This window comes from Neomonachus schauinslandi, chromosome 6 (assembly GCF_002201575.2).
Source record: "Neomonachus schauinslandi chromosome 6, ASM220157v2, whole genome shotgun sequence".
NCBI lineage: Eukaryota > Metazoa > Chordata > Mammalia > Carnivora > Phocidae > Neomonachus > Neomonachus schauinslandi.
Window position 1 is genome coordinate 79,969,834 of NC_058408.1, and position 15,362 is coordinate 79,985,195.

The 15,362-nt window shown below is 40.1% G+C and overlaps 1 protein-coding gene across 1 annotated transcript in view; it reads right to left on the reverse strand.

Moving 5' to 3' along the window:
* RYR2 (ryanodine receptor 2) overlaps positions 1-15,362 on the reverse strand; it is a 547,432-nt gene that overhangs the window by 405,784 nt on the left and 126,286 nt on the right. The window contains exons 8-10 of the mRNA XM_021696142.1: positions 12,840-12,952; positions 4,571-4,670; positions 3,755-3,851 (exon numbers count right to left, since the gene is read on the reverse strand). Of these exons, the coding sequence (XP_021551817.1) occupies positions 3,755-3,851; positions 4,571-4,670; positions 12,840-12,952 (310 nt within the window). The remainder of the gene's footprint in view (positions 1-3,754; positions 3,852-4,570; positions 4,671-12,839; positions 12,953-15,362) is intronic.

A 15,362-nucleotide genomic window follows, 5' to 3' on the forward strand; every position in this document is an offset into this window, starting at 1 on the left:
TAACTTACTCGGAAGTAACAGTTACTTCTGGCCATCTCCCCATTTCCACTGCTTCCTGTAACAAATCTGGTTTGACCTTAGTTCTTTGAGTTTTAATAATAGGACACAATTAATGAGCATAAGCAGATCAAAAGGACAGCAAAGGGCTGTGAGGTAAAAGAAATGTTTGGTATTTCCCTGGAACTTCTCCAGCTTTCAAGTCGCTGTCCAAAGGTCAAATTATTTTCACTTTTTTTTTAAATGAATCAAGATATATATAATCCTAGGTTATCATGCTGTTTTTCTTCCCCAATACGGATTCATATCAATTAAAGAACTTCTGCCTTCAGGCTGAGCTGCCCTTTGCTTTTTTTTTTTTTTTTTTTTTTCCTTTCCCCGAATCCACTAAGGCAACAAAAATACCCAAAAAAAAAAAAAAAAAAAATTTTGTTATTAAAATAAAAAAAAAAAATTAAAAAAAAAAAAAAAGCAGACAGAGATAAAGAAATTTCTACACCATGATATTAACAAGACTTGAAATAACAGAGTGCTCGGTGAATGTGTAATTGAAGAAATTATTTTTATCATTTCATGCAAATCAATGCCCAATCTCACCATTTAATTTAATGAAGGCAAATGTAACTCTCCTTTCGGAAACAACACCCCCTGGGCTCCTGCTGCATATTTCTGACTCATTTTCTCCCTCGAGTCATGATCTGACATCTATTTAAATCTAATTTCACCCGTGTAAACATGCTGTATGAAGGGCACAAATGGAGGTGTTCTTGCTGACATCACTCCCTAGAAAGAGCTGTGATGCGAACTGCATACTGAGATTAATTTGATACAGAAATTAACAACATTAAATCAAGAATGATATGAGAAAGGACAGACTTTAACCTGTGTGCAATGGGAAAGTGGGTCCAGAACAACAGGAAAATACCTTTGAAATGGCCCCTAGTCTTCTCTGCAGTAATAACCAACTACCTACAGAATCAGGAGAAAAATCCACTCTATAAGGAAATCACCTACTGAACATACAGGTTCTCTAATGTCCAGGAGATATGCAAAACGGTACTCATCGCCAGGGAGCTTAGCTGAGGAAATCCGGGGTCTATTAGACACTGAATATGCTCATTTAAGAAAGAAAACATTCAACTGTTACAACAAAAACTATGCTCATCCATTCCTGGTTTCCGAACCTTAGCAAGAATCAGGAGCCCTTCCTCACCCCACCCCTAATCCATTCAATTCAAAGAAAAGAGGATTTTGTTTGCTAGAGTTTCGACTCTCTTCCTCCAAAGTCAATGCTCTATTAAGCTTTCATGCACATGCCTGGGGTCCCTCAAATTTTTCCCTATCTGACTAAATGCTGCTCTTCTGCCTAAATAATAATGCCATTGACAACAAATCTGTTGATCTCTTAATATGCGTCAAGTATTCTACCTGCCTTTTCTTCCTGAATCTTCACAACAATCCCACAGAGCAGCAGCTAATGTTTAAGCTGCATTTTACAGAGGAGCAAACCAATGGTTCAAGAAATTCAGTCACCGCACGAGTCCGACAACTAGAAAGAAAGTGGCAGAGCGGAGGCCCAAACCCAGGGCTGTCTAGCTCCAGAGACCATTTCTTTAACTACAACTCTCTCAACTGTCTGTAGGAAGAATAGAAAGTCTCTAAGAGGGGCGCCTGGGTGGCTTAGTGGTTAAGCGTCTGCTTTCGGCTCAGGTCATGATCCTGGGGTCCTGGGACTGAGCCCTGTGTTGGGCTCTCTGCTCAGTGGGGAGCCTGCTTCTCCCTTTGCCACTCCCCCTGCTTATGCTCTGTCTGTCTCTCTCTCTCTAATAAATAAATATACTCTTTTTTTAAAAAGTCCCTAAGAATCATTTAAGGGTTTCATTTAACAAACAAATCAAGGAATAAAGACCCCAAAGACTACAACACAACCTCTTTTTGCTCCTATGTCTATATAAACATAACACAGCATTTAACACATCTGTCCCCCAAATCTCCTTTCGCTTCCATGACTAACTTTTCTGGTTCTCCACTCAACCATCATGCCGATGCTTCTTTTCCCATTCACATCCCAAATGTCAACATTCTCTTGGATTCCACCCTTGGCCTCCTCTCTCACTAGTCTAGTTCAAGGTTTTACAGAGTTTTTAAAGCAATGCCCAAACTGACAAACACATCCCCCTAATCCCAGCTCTGCCCTCCCTACCTAGGACTCCCATTCCTTCAACTATCCCCTGGGGGCTTGGGATTTACATCCAAGCCAAGCTTTGCCTACGTAAATGACTCAAAAATTCTAATTTCCTGCAGGATGTCCCACAGACCCCCTGTACTCACCACTGTCCAAACTTTAACTCAGTCCTTAGTATGAAATATGCATGTCTCATACGATCCTTAGCACCATCTCTCTTCACTCGAGTCAGAAATATCGGGACACCCTGGATCAGATACATCCCCTCATAGTCCACGTAGTTCATCCCTAAACCAGTCAATGTGACCTAAAATGTCTCTGGTCCAGGTAGACTTCTCCATTCTGATGGCCACTCTCCAGGTCAAGTTTCTCCCTTCCTCTCACATGAATGCCGAAAAACAGCCCTGTCCTCGTTGGTTTCCCTGATTTGGACTCTCCTCATCTTTGACCCAAGCTCCTCCTGCCCATCAGACCTATCTATTTCTTTACAAGAGACCTGACCACTTCACCCCCATGCCACCCTCCTTCCTAACTACTTCAGAGTAAAAGCCAGCCTGTGGGAATGGCACCAAGGATCCTTCAAAAGCTGACCACACTGGTCTCTCTTGTCTAGTTTCCACCTCTGATTCCATCCTTCCCCTGGTCACTGTGGGAAAACTGTCATCCCCTTGAGTCTTATCTTTATCCTTCTGATTGGAATTAATTCCTCAAACCAACTGCCTTTTGAATCCCCCCTCGTCTTTTATACAAACCCTATCAACACCATCAACATCTTCTTCCTAACCTAGCATAAGCAGCATTTTTTGTTGACAGAATTTTCCAGGATCTGCATTTCACCCTTCATTACAAGCCAGGTCCTGCCTGGTCAGAGAGGCACGACTAACACCCACTTCTCCAAGGGACTTTTCCCAAGATTAAACAGCTAGTTAATTGAGTATTAACTTTCTGAATGTTCTCCAAGTTACAAAAATAAATATGTGTAATAGTTACCTCTCTATATATGTTAATATCGTGAGCAATGTCCATTAAAAGAATTAAAAACCTGTAATAAACCATCCAGACAATGCCTTCTCTCGCAGTAATCTCTTACTTGTGTGTTCAACTCACTATTCACCCATTAATTCATCAAAGCAGAACATTCAAATCATCCTAAATATCTTATGGCTTTGCACTATTTGTGCACTTTTCCCAGTGATTCAGAGGACTTCAGTCTCCACCCAATGCCAACAAATATTAATGTGAGAGAGGTAATATAATCAAAATTAATGAACATTTAAGGAAGTTTTAAGTAGTTTAATGTGTTCACTGCTTCCACTCTGTATGTTTTAATCAATAGTTCTGACCTTGTTTTATTTTTACAAAAATTTCCAGCAATTCTATCAAGAGGTAATAAAAACAGAACATAAGAGAAAATTTCTAAAGAGGCCAACACATGGATCCCTTCAGTGGACAGAGGAGTGTTAGTGGCCCACTTTCTATTATGCGAACGGCCTGAACAGACATATCCTTAATTTCAACAATTATATCAAGGCAAGGAAATGCAAGGCTCAAGGTGCGGGGCTTGGTACCAACCTCCGCTGCTCTTCCCCGTGTTCTCCCGAAGGGACAGTGAGGCATTCATCCATGTGTCCATGCAGCAACCTGAGGACGTCACCACCAATTAGATATCCTGTAAGGATTGAAATTCAGTCACATTCGAACGGTCATGGTCAGATGCTGATAACTGGACAGATCATCTGGTCTGATCTTCTCTTTTCATAGACAGAGAAACAAACGTTTAGTGAGGCTTCAGTACCTGGCCAAAATCATAGAGATGAACGGTGCCACCTGCCTGCCACCTCTGAGCTCAAGGTTCCCAAGTCCCACAGGTAGTGATGTCCCCACTAGAAAACACGACCTCAAACCCCATAAAATCCTCCCTTTAACATACAAACATGGATAGGTTCAGATTTGAACCTGTATAAGTGAGAATAATCAGAACATAAATGCAGACATTTCCTGAGAAATCCTGATGCATGAACACTGTGTGATCTGGCTCTAAATCACCCAACCATGGAAGATGAGAAACCTCGATGTTAGCCTAACTGAGCAACACCCTGAGGCCAAAACATTGGAGCAAATAACATCTAGAAAGCTCGCCTATAAACCACACACAAATAAGCAAAAGCTACAGTAGCATAAGAATAAAAATTTAAAAAAGATCAATCTTCACACAAAATTCAATTTCAAGTAGCGATGTGAACAAGATTCTTAAATGTCACGTATCTGCATTCCAGAATACTCTGACACAAAATGCTCTAATTACCAATCTGCTCATTATCACAATTCCAGAGATGGCTGTCAACTGTGCATCTAGGACGAGCCCTCTCCTGAAAGTGGAGTTTTTACCTTGGGCGGCTTCGCTTCCTGAGCTGATGGGGGCCACGCTCCAGAGAGTCTGCTGGAAGGCAGCATCCACGTGTAAGCTGCCGTTGCCGTAAGACAGGTGCTGTGGGAGAGGTAAAAGGAGGCATCTCTTCAGGTGCTTCGAAAGTCTCACTACCTAAGCGCTCCTGGCAGTTAGAACTTAACGCTGCAGATCTGGAAACGTCCACTGAGAACATCTGTTCCAGTCCTGTCACTAAGTCATCAAGAGACTAGCAGAAGGAAAATGAGAGTTTCTGTTTGTATTTTTCAGCTTCATTCTAAGCCACTCATGAGAAAACACACAAACAAGACTACAAAAATAAATACATGGGTTAAAACAGACTGCTTTGTTTTAAGGTTTATTGAGGGACAAAACTGTTCAGATAGTGGGCACTTACCATTAAAATTGTAATTAAGTGTTCTACATATCACACTGCAACAGTTTTTTTTGACAGTGAGGTAAGTAAAATCTACTTGGTTTTTATAGGGTCCTCTGGGAACTTTCTCTGCAATATGATATAATAGCCATTAGGTGGCAATGTTTCCTAATACGCATCTAAAACCGGGGCAAAAAAATTCCTCCAAGATTCAGATACTACAAATTTCAGATTTTCCTTCTCAAAAATAGAAATGTACTAAAATAATATATTTCCTATCTTTGAGCACCATCATATATGAGTAATCAAATGATTAGTAAAGAAAAACAAAATTATGAACACAGCCAAATGCGTTGCTCATTTGACTAATCACTACTTGGCTGCCTCTAGAATTTCAAATAGACATAGAACAACCACTTTTTCCTTAGAGTCATCTCCGTAAACATCACCAATATTCCTGTAATGTTTCTGCAACACTTCTCCAAAACTGAGGACGGTCTAAGCTTTTAAAGTCTTTAATTATATTAGATTTCCCCCCAGAAATCTGACCCTCCTAGTTAGATGAAGAGCAATCACAATCACACCGCTATGCTCCACGGGTCATTCGGACCCTGACGTTCTCTTACCTAAACATACCATTCTCAAGTCACTAGCAAAAATAGGTATTTCGATATCTTTCTCTTAGGAACAAAACCAAAGGAAGTTTTGACATTTGACACCCATACAGTCATCTTATCAATAATCTTTCCAATCAATAAAATAAAAAGTTTACCAGTTGATGCAACAGATTTGGCCATCACTCATCCTGACCCCCTCCCTCATCTCAAGGAGATGTGCCTGTTTCCAACCTCTTCACCTCAGCCTGGCCCGCTGACAGAAAATCCCAGCTGAAATTTGGTTATTCAATTTCTTCCCCAATATTAAAAGTCTTTAAGTATTTACAAATAAATCGCATGTGCTCTGCTTCCACAACCAACAAAAATATATGTTCTTTCAGAACAATCATCAAATGATGTAATTGTTCTGTGTATTTTTCTTTCCCCACCTCATAAGCTATTAGACATGGTTCATGACTATATACCTCACATCGAGCAGCGTTGTTCACTAAGCAAGTATGCGGGAGAAGCCAACCAAACCTTTAAAATCAAAGTAGTTTAAACCCCAAAAATTTCTGAAGTTATTCCATAAATATTCCTATTTCAATGACCTGAGTCAAAATAATGGCGTGCATGCACGCACACACACATCCATATGGATTTTCCCAAACCATGAGAAGACGATTCAAAATACCAATGCTTATATTTTTACTTTTGAATTCGAGGGAAAGCTCATGCCACATTATGATAAATAGGTTACCATCATTTGTTAACTCATCATGTCTCACTGAATATGCTATGCGTGAAGCCCCGTGTTAAATATTAATAGAACACACTCTCTACCTTGAGGGTGCTTGTCATACGGAGGGGAAGGTAAAATATATACGCAAAATGCTATAGGTCAGCATTTTTTTTAAATGTTAGGTGAAATGTAATCAAAGTGCTACAGGAATGGAGAAGAAGAACATTTTAAAGATTTATTTATTTGACAGAGAGAGATACAGCGAGAGAGGGAACACAAGCAGGGGGAGTGGGAGAGGGAGAAGCAGGCTTCCCGCTGAGCGGGGAGCCCGATGCGGGGCTCGATCCCAGGACCCTGGGATCATGACCCGAGCCGAAGGCAGACGCTTAACGACTGAGCCACCCAGGCGCACCAGAGAAGAAGAACATTTTAGCCAACCTAACTGGAACAGAGTTCATTACATGGAACCTTGAGGACAGGTGGCATCTGCATAAGACAAGGTATTTCCCGTGGGATGAGGGCTTTCAGGGGTCAGTAGCACTGTGTGGTCTGGGCATCACGTTTCTCTATTTAGAGTTGTTGTCCCCAAGTCAGTTTGTACATACATTGGATTTGGGTATGTACAGTAATAATGTTAACGTGCTAAGTAGAAATGTTTAAAACAGGCCAAAATTTTTACGAGACAACTTACATTTTATAAGCCAGTTTGGAGATTTTCATTTTTAATATACCAGAAATGTCATAATGGGAAGTGGCCTGGACCTGCTTAGCCCTCCAAGAGGCTCTGTTAACGGGAATGCTATGACAAAGAGCAGAGGGTCCCCAAAGGGGCAGAGATATGGGAACGTCAAGTACAGCAGTTTCACCTGTGGGGCTTAGAGCATATGCTTAGGAATACAGTGAGAGATGGATCCACAGAGAAGTCAGGTGCAAGGGCCCTTATACTTCAGACAATAAGGAGTCACTGCTGTGGGAAAATAATGGGGGTGGGGAGGTGGGTTAAGACGCAGTTTTCAAATCCTATCTAAGTCGAAAGATAAATAATACATAGGAGAGGATCATAAAAATATGAAAATTTCACTCTGCCAGAGAAAGTCCTAAAAATGTCCTTCAGATCATATTATCATATTACACTGTATAAACTTATCTAGATAATGCTCACTCTTCTCAAGAAAATATTCTCTAGGCATAAGTATTTTGGATGCTTCTAATTAATTTTGCTGCTTAAACAGCAAAAGGAAATCTGAGGAAGAACAACATCAAGTCAGGCCTGTCGCATTAAATATTTAGAATGCGGTAACAAGTTCAATTACTAAAACAAAGATGAGTTGTCCTTAAAGCAAAACAGATGTTGCCAGAGGTTGAAAGCAAAGTGGGCCTTAGGCTGAAACATGTAACTACTCTAGAATTTACATACTATGGTAGCATCAACCCACCAGCAAAGGTCACCTTGACGTTTCTCTCAAGACGTGAGAGTCACGTGACGTTTCTCTCAAGACCCAATACCCACAGGAATCAGGTGAGGATCTTGTCAAAAAAAGCAGATTTGAACTCAGGAAGTGTGGGGGAGAGGGGTGGCAACCAAGGCTGCTGGCCCCAGAACGGTGTTTTGAGTAACAGGACATTATACGATAGAAGCACAAAAACTCAGAAACAGAGAGGATATTCTAAAATAACCAGAACTCCACTTTGGTAACTTTTAGTTTTCTTTGTTACCCTATGCATATATTTTAAGCATTTTAAAACCTTATGATCACAAGTGGTCAATAAGCTTTCTCAGGTTGCCAAAGGGGTCTATGGCACAAAAATTTTTAAGAACATCTGAATTCAACCCTTATCAGATGCATTTATTCAACACATCTATTTCTCTAAGCATCAGGCACTTAGGCCCCGGTGAGCAACATTCTGGATAAATTATCATCCAGTGACAGGGAACACAAGTAAGCAAGACATATCACCCTGCGGGCTTCATTTGTTTTCTTCTGAGAAAAATGAGGGGCACAGAACAGACACTTTTTCCACATGTAATATTCTACGCTTCCATCACCTGAGCCACAGACAGAAAAAAAAGAAAAAGGCTCACAGTAAATAAATAAATAATGCACTGGCTGATAACCATAATTAGCTTGGAAATATTTATGATCGCAATCCTTTTTAGTTATCGATATTTTTATGCAACTTGAGGCAGCTCAGCAACTTATTCTGCCATCAAAACACCTAGTATCTCTTATCAGAAATTCAGAGATGGGGGCGCCTGGGTGGCTCAGTCGGTTAAGCGACTGCCTTCGGCTCAGGTCATGATCCTGGAGTCCCGGGATCAAGTCCCGCATCGGGCTCCCTGCTCGGCGGGGAGTCTGCTTCTCCCTCTGACCCTCCTCCCTCTCATGCTCTCTGTATCTCATTCTCTCTGTCTCAAATAAATAAATAAAATCTTTAAAAAAAAAAAAAAAAGAAATTCAGAGATGGGTAGAGGAGAGGTAGGGAAGTTCTTAGGAAGCCCAGAAGAGTCTTCTTTAAGCATCTGTCATCACTCTTTAGATTGTGGGGTTCTGCTCTTCCCAATTTACTTTTAGACATTTGTTTGTTTGGCAATGTTTTCATGGATCTTAAAAAAAAAAAAAAACACACAAAACCTGTCTATTTCTATAGGTGACCTAATTAAGAAAAAATTAGTCAAAAATCAGTGTTTCCAATGCAAGCAATCCAAACCATGGATTGAAGACTTCTGTGCATACCAACATGATTTTACATCTTTCTAAACCAGTAAAAATTGTTTTGTTTGCTTTACCTTGTTTTGTTTAGTTTGAAATAGATTCAACAGTCAGCAATACCTACTTGGCCATGTTTTCTCTATTTTAAATTGTATATTTCTCTTATGTTTAAGCAGCTTTGCCCAAGTCTTCCTGAAAAGAAAAAATAAGTAGTTCCAATTGGAGCAAAGGAATTTTTTTTTTTCCCCTCTTGGACATCCCTGAAAAGGGGATTAAGATATCATTTCATATTAGAATATGAAACGGCCACACGAGAAAAGACAGAATTTGGATGGTGGTTTACAACCATTTCTAGAGATAAGACCCTTTATTCCTGGGAAATCATGCGTGGAGGTCCAATGTGTAAAGCAGGGGAAGATGGAGCCTGGGGTGCCTGGTACCTGACACAGCGCCCTCTTCTGTCCATGAGGCACCTCTGCAGAGCACAGGGTGAAAATCAGTCCCTTACAGTCCAATTTAACCCATTCAGCACCTCAACAGTTATGAGCTATTGTAGAGCATCAAATGCACATTTCGATAGTTTAACCTCAGCTTAACCATCACTGTTAGTGGACAAAAAACAGATCTAAGGTCAATAGACACTAACGACTAAAAGTTATAAAATCAATGACTAGAAATGTTTATTTAGAGCAGTTAGTTTTAACTACTGTGTGTTCAGCCAAGAATGTGAACCTGGCTTTCCACGCTAAGCCTTTATTTAAAATCAACTATCCTACTCCCTTCACTGCTCCCATCCCAACTTTTTCTTCTGGTTAAATATCTGCAGTTTCCTTAACCATTCTCAATAAATACAAACCTCCCAGGTAAACAGTGGTAGCAACTCATAAGCAATTCCTACATGTACCATTCACAGAGCTATGAGTCTTGCTTGGATCAAAGCATTTAATCCTCTTAACACCCCTGTGGGCTAGGTTTATCATCACTTTACTGCAGATGAAGAAACTGAGGGTTTGGGAAGTTATGTGATTGGCCAGGCTCATACTTACCAGGCCCTACACCAACTAACAAATATATCGACACACAGAGCCCATTTTTAGGTATCCAGTTTCAGTATGTGGATTATTCCAACTGCCATATTCCAAAGACCTTTTACTCCCTCACTTCTTGCCCATATGCACTTTCTCTAGATTCTTCTAATCAACCACAGTGCAACGTGAGACAGTAATTAACCATCTCTATATCCCGTACCAATAACCTAAACGGTAACACGTACTTACTGCCTTGTAATATTCTCATACAGTTCCCTAGGTGTTTGGTTCATTCCTTCCACCAAGTTTTTGATGGAAGAAACCACGCACAACATACCCTTGGTCCTTCCTATGGTTTCTACGACAAGCTAGGTGCTCAGAGATAAACACTAAAAGCACTGACTTCGTTACCCGATGAAAGGGAAATCTTAACAGTCTGGTTGGCCACTGTGTGTAGCTCTCTAAAAGGTTACCAGAAAAGGAACTGGCATAAATGGGCTAAAATGTAGCTTGAACATAATTTGTGAATTTCATTAATCATGACATTTATTGATTTCTAAAGGCAAGAGAAGGTGAACCTCATGCATTAGGATTATTGCTCTTATTTGTATAGTGCTTTTTCAATCAAACCATATTCAAATTCATTATCTCATTGCTTCATACCCGGAACTTTGTGTTAAGTATAATCATCACCATTTTGCAAATGAGAAAGCCAGAATTCAAGGAATTACACGCCTCTCTCCGACATGTGGTGGCAGAATTGATGCGAGAAGCCATGGCCCCTGCAAGATTGTGAGTTTTCTACTCCTTCAGTGCGAAGTACAAGTTGTACAGCAAAAAACATGCACCGTTATGCCAAAATCAAAATAAGATCTGTAGATCTTTAAAAGCATGCACGGATTATTTTTAGCTGCTATTGGTTTCCAGGTAAAACTACAACTCAAAATGTCTATCTCCTGATCAAGACATACAGCGCCTGAATACACAGCATATGCACACAGCAAGGACTTCATAAATGCTTCTTTGACAAGCTGACACACTTGTATTGCCCTAGAAGTGTGGATGGTGCCTGTTTCCACCGGCATCGGTTAAGAGACAAAAGGAGAGAAACGCTCCAGGCCTCCCCTTAGCGAGGCAATGTTAGATGTTCCATTTAATTTAATACTCCCTGTCAGTTACATGAACGCTGTTCCATCATTTCCCTGGCTTCATTATTCCCTCTTTGCACAAAGCAAGTAAAAACAAAACCGTTCTTCTCTCAAAATTGGAACTAAATGGGTTGGGAAGCAAAAACTGACTTCCAATACCCCCAAACCCACTCTAACTCCATGTTCATTGAGCGAGGGATACCAACCACCTACTTAATCCTAAATCCATGACACAGAAATAATATTTTGATTTATGGCAGTTGGAATACACTTTCTATAAATCAGTGTGTGCTTAAATGAAACAATGTTTTACTTCTGGTTTTTATTTCAATCATCATCCACTATGATGTTTGGATTTTCTTATATAAATATTCATGTAAAGTTTATAATACCCCTATTTATATCTGTTTAGTTACTTTCTCTTTTTTTAAAAAGATTTAAGTAATCTCGGGGCACCTGGGTGGCTCAGTCGGTTAAGCATCTGCCTTTGGCTCAGGTCATGATCCCAGGGTGCTGGGATCGAGCCCCACATTGGGCTCCAAGCTCAGCAGGGAGTCTGCTTCTCCCTTTCCCTCTCCCTGCCACTCCCCCTGCGTGTGCTCTCCTCTCTCTGTCAAATAAATAAATAAAATCTTTAAAAAAATATAATAAAAGGGGCGCCTGGGTGGCTCAGTTGGTTAAGCGACTGCCTTCGGTTCAGGTCATGATCCTGGAGTCCCAGGATCGAGTCCCGCATCGGGCTCCCTGCTCAGCGGGGGGTCTGCTTCTCCCTCTGACCCTCTTCCCTCTCGTGCTCTCTGTCTCTCATTCTCTCTCTCTCAAATAAATAAATAAAATCTTTAAAAAAATATATATAATAAAAGATTTAAGTAATCTTTACACCTAAAGTGGGGCTTGAACTCACAACCCCGAGATCAAGAGTTGTACGCTCTACGGACTGAGCCAACAAAGCGCTCCTGTTAGTCTAATTACTTTTTCATCCTTAAAATAAAAAGCATATTTTGCACTGGCATCCTTCTTCGAACTTTGGTATATGATTATTCTTCAGCAAAAATACAGTTTACTAAATAAGTGAAATCAAATATATCATGGCCTTGCCACAAAAATAAAATACACCTTCAAAGATGACACCTAAACTTTTTTCCTTCTCCCATTTCTAACCCTGGCCCTCGGAAACAACGTCATGTGGATGAGAGACTGTAGCTGGTTTTCATTTTGTCTAGTTCTCCTTTCTCAACACGGCATGAATTTCTCATATAATGACTTGCTTTTATAAGTGTCATAATTGGTACTCACAACCTCATTAATACTGCCTTCTTCCGTGGCCACAAAATAAGGTCCGTGGAATTTTGAAATCCTGATCAGACCGCATTTACATGCCACTGATACAATAATTTAAGAATAGGTGCTGTCAGGATCACGGACACACAAACTAAGGGTACCCGGGAAGCCTGTCTTAGATAAACCTGGAAAACCATGCTACCACAAAGGTCTCATTATTCCCTGTCTTAGGGAGTTGTCACTCATCAAAGAGAGATACGGACTTATTTCTAAGCAATTTCCCTAGATAATTTGCAATCTACAGAGAAAGCTGGATTGGCCTGTGCTGGATCCTATCGGTAAACACATGACAGCATGGGCCCACTTACCAGGTACCTCTCAGAGGACACACTGACCAAGATGAGGTCATCTCCAACTCGAACCTTTTCTCCTTCCGATCGTTGCTTAGAGGCAGGATGAATGGTCCACCAACAAGCCTCCCCTGCAGGATGAACACAAAGAGGCACCTCTTACTGTAAAATCGATTTTCTTGGCCAGCGCCTCCAAAATAAAAGAGGGAAATGAAATAAGGCTTCCAAATCAGTCTCCTGATAAATAAAATGGTCTTTCCCACACAGCTTCGCGAAGTTTGAAAATGACTGCAAGTTCATCTCGCAGACCACAAAAATCAAAAGACTTAGGCCAGATTAACTCAGGATAAAGACATACTGAAATGCAAAGATTCTTTTCATGGAACCCGACTGTGGCATTTTGCAAACTTTGGTGTCTCCCCCCTCCACTAAGAATTGTTTAAAAGGCTATTTATTTATGCTACCATAAGGTCAAATTTACCAGTCACGCTGATCTTCCTGCATTCTTTATATAATCACATGTTCATTGCTCTCTGTACCAACATCTAGTTTTCTGGCACATGATTTTCAAAAGGACTTGGGGTGTGGTAATGCGACAGTTCTGTTATAACAATTTTAAAATGCTCTACGTGTAGGGGATACGGATTAAAAATACATTCAAAGTCACTGAAATTTTACTATTCTGTGCCTTGTTTTATTCTTTATTTTTAAATGTGGTAGTTTCCACTAACCTAAGGGTAAAATATAAGAGAATCCTACTATAGAAGGATACATTATAAAAATATCTGGGTACACATTAAATCAAATCATTTCTTCTAGAACAAGTCAAGCATAAGCCTCATGAGCCACATATCAATTCATTCTCCAGGCCCATTAGCTAAGATATAAACTTATGCAAACAATTCTTCAATCTGTTTATAGTTCCTTTTAGAATCTAAGTGTAAGTTCTATCCAAAAATAGATTTCAGTGGTATCTGTTATCTAATACTTATTTTGTCCCTTGGCCAGCTTTATTGTTTTTCCCTAAACACTTATTTTTTCTTCTTCACTAATCCCCCAATGTCAGAATTTAAGTTCCGTAGGAGCAGGGACTTTGTGTATTTTGTTCACTGGGGTTTTCCCAGCTCCTACTAGAATACTGTAGGCACTAAATAAAAATTCAATTTGCATAAATGGGTAAATTAATCATGCAGTAACATTTTTTAAGCATTCATACAGCCAATATGTAATGTACCCTGAGATGCTTTTCTTAGACAAATCACAGTCTTACTTGAATGTCACCTTACAGGATTCATTATTCATTCAATTCACATTTTTAGAGTTGCAGGGAGTTTTCATTCATCCACTCAAACATTTATAAAGCAACCACTATTTGTCAATCATTACTTTAGTAGCTGGGGATAACATCGATAAACAAGGAAGAAAAAGTCACCTGCCTTATGAGTTTAATTCTGATTCAGGCAAGCACCTAACAAATAACAAATCTAATAATTCAGCAATTCAGATGAAGTAAAAAGCTATGGGGAAAACTGTAGCATAAAGGGATCAGACTTAGGCGGAGGGACTGCCTTGTTTTGTTGTTTTGACTCTTACATAATCATCTCAATGTATGAAAACAAATTATAGATCATGCATGTCCTTTACTCCTTTTGAGAGAGAAAACTGAAGACTTTTTCATGTAACTGCTGCTGAAAATGAAAATGAGAAAATTTTTAACAACTAGCAAAAACAAAGAGGAATGACTGAGCTTCTAAAAAATGGAATAAATATCAAAACAGTATTTATCTTGGGGCACCTGGGTGGCTCAGTAGGTTAAGCATCTGACTCTTGGTTTCAGCTCAGGTCATGATCTCAGGGTCCTGGGATGAGCCCCACAGGGGGCTCCGTGCTCAGCAAGTAGTCTGCTTCTGCCCCTCTTCCCGCTCTCCTCCCCTCTCTCCCTCCCTCTAAAATAAATAAATAAAAATCTTTTTTAAAAAAAAGCAAAAACAAAGAAAACCGTACTTTTTGGTGCCTAGGATTCTGGAATTTGTCATGCATAGGGATGTGCTGGTCTCTTAAAAGTTAATTAGGTTGGTGAATATTACTTTATGTTTGTTGTCTGTGAAAAATTTAGAGTATGGGAAAGTATGTTTTTTAGAGATTTGAGAGAGAGAGGGAGCAAGCAAAAGAAAGCATAAGATGGGGGGAGCAGAGGGGGAGGGAGAAGCAGACCCCCCCCTGAGCAGGCAGCAGATGTGGGGCTCCATCCCAGGACTCCAGGATCACAGCCTGAGCCAAAGGCAGACACTTAACTGACCAAGCCACCCAGGTGCCCCTGGGAAAGTATTTTAAAAATAGGAAGAGGGGGTAGGTGTGGGGGCAAAGCTTGATCCCACCTCTGAAAGGAACTACTTAATAAGAGTTGGTCGATTGCCCTCCTTTTTCTCTACTTGGTCTTTTTACTTATTTTTAATTCCCAAGTAATGCATATTCATTGTAAAAGATAATCACATTGTACAGAGGTGTATAAAGTGTAACAGAAAAGTCCTATTTTGATTC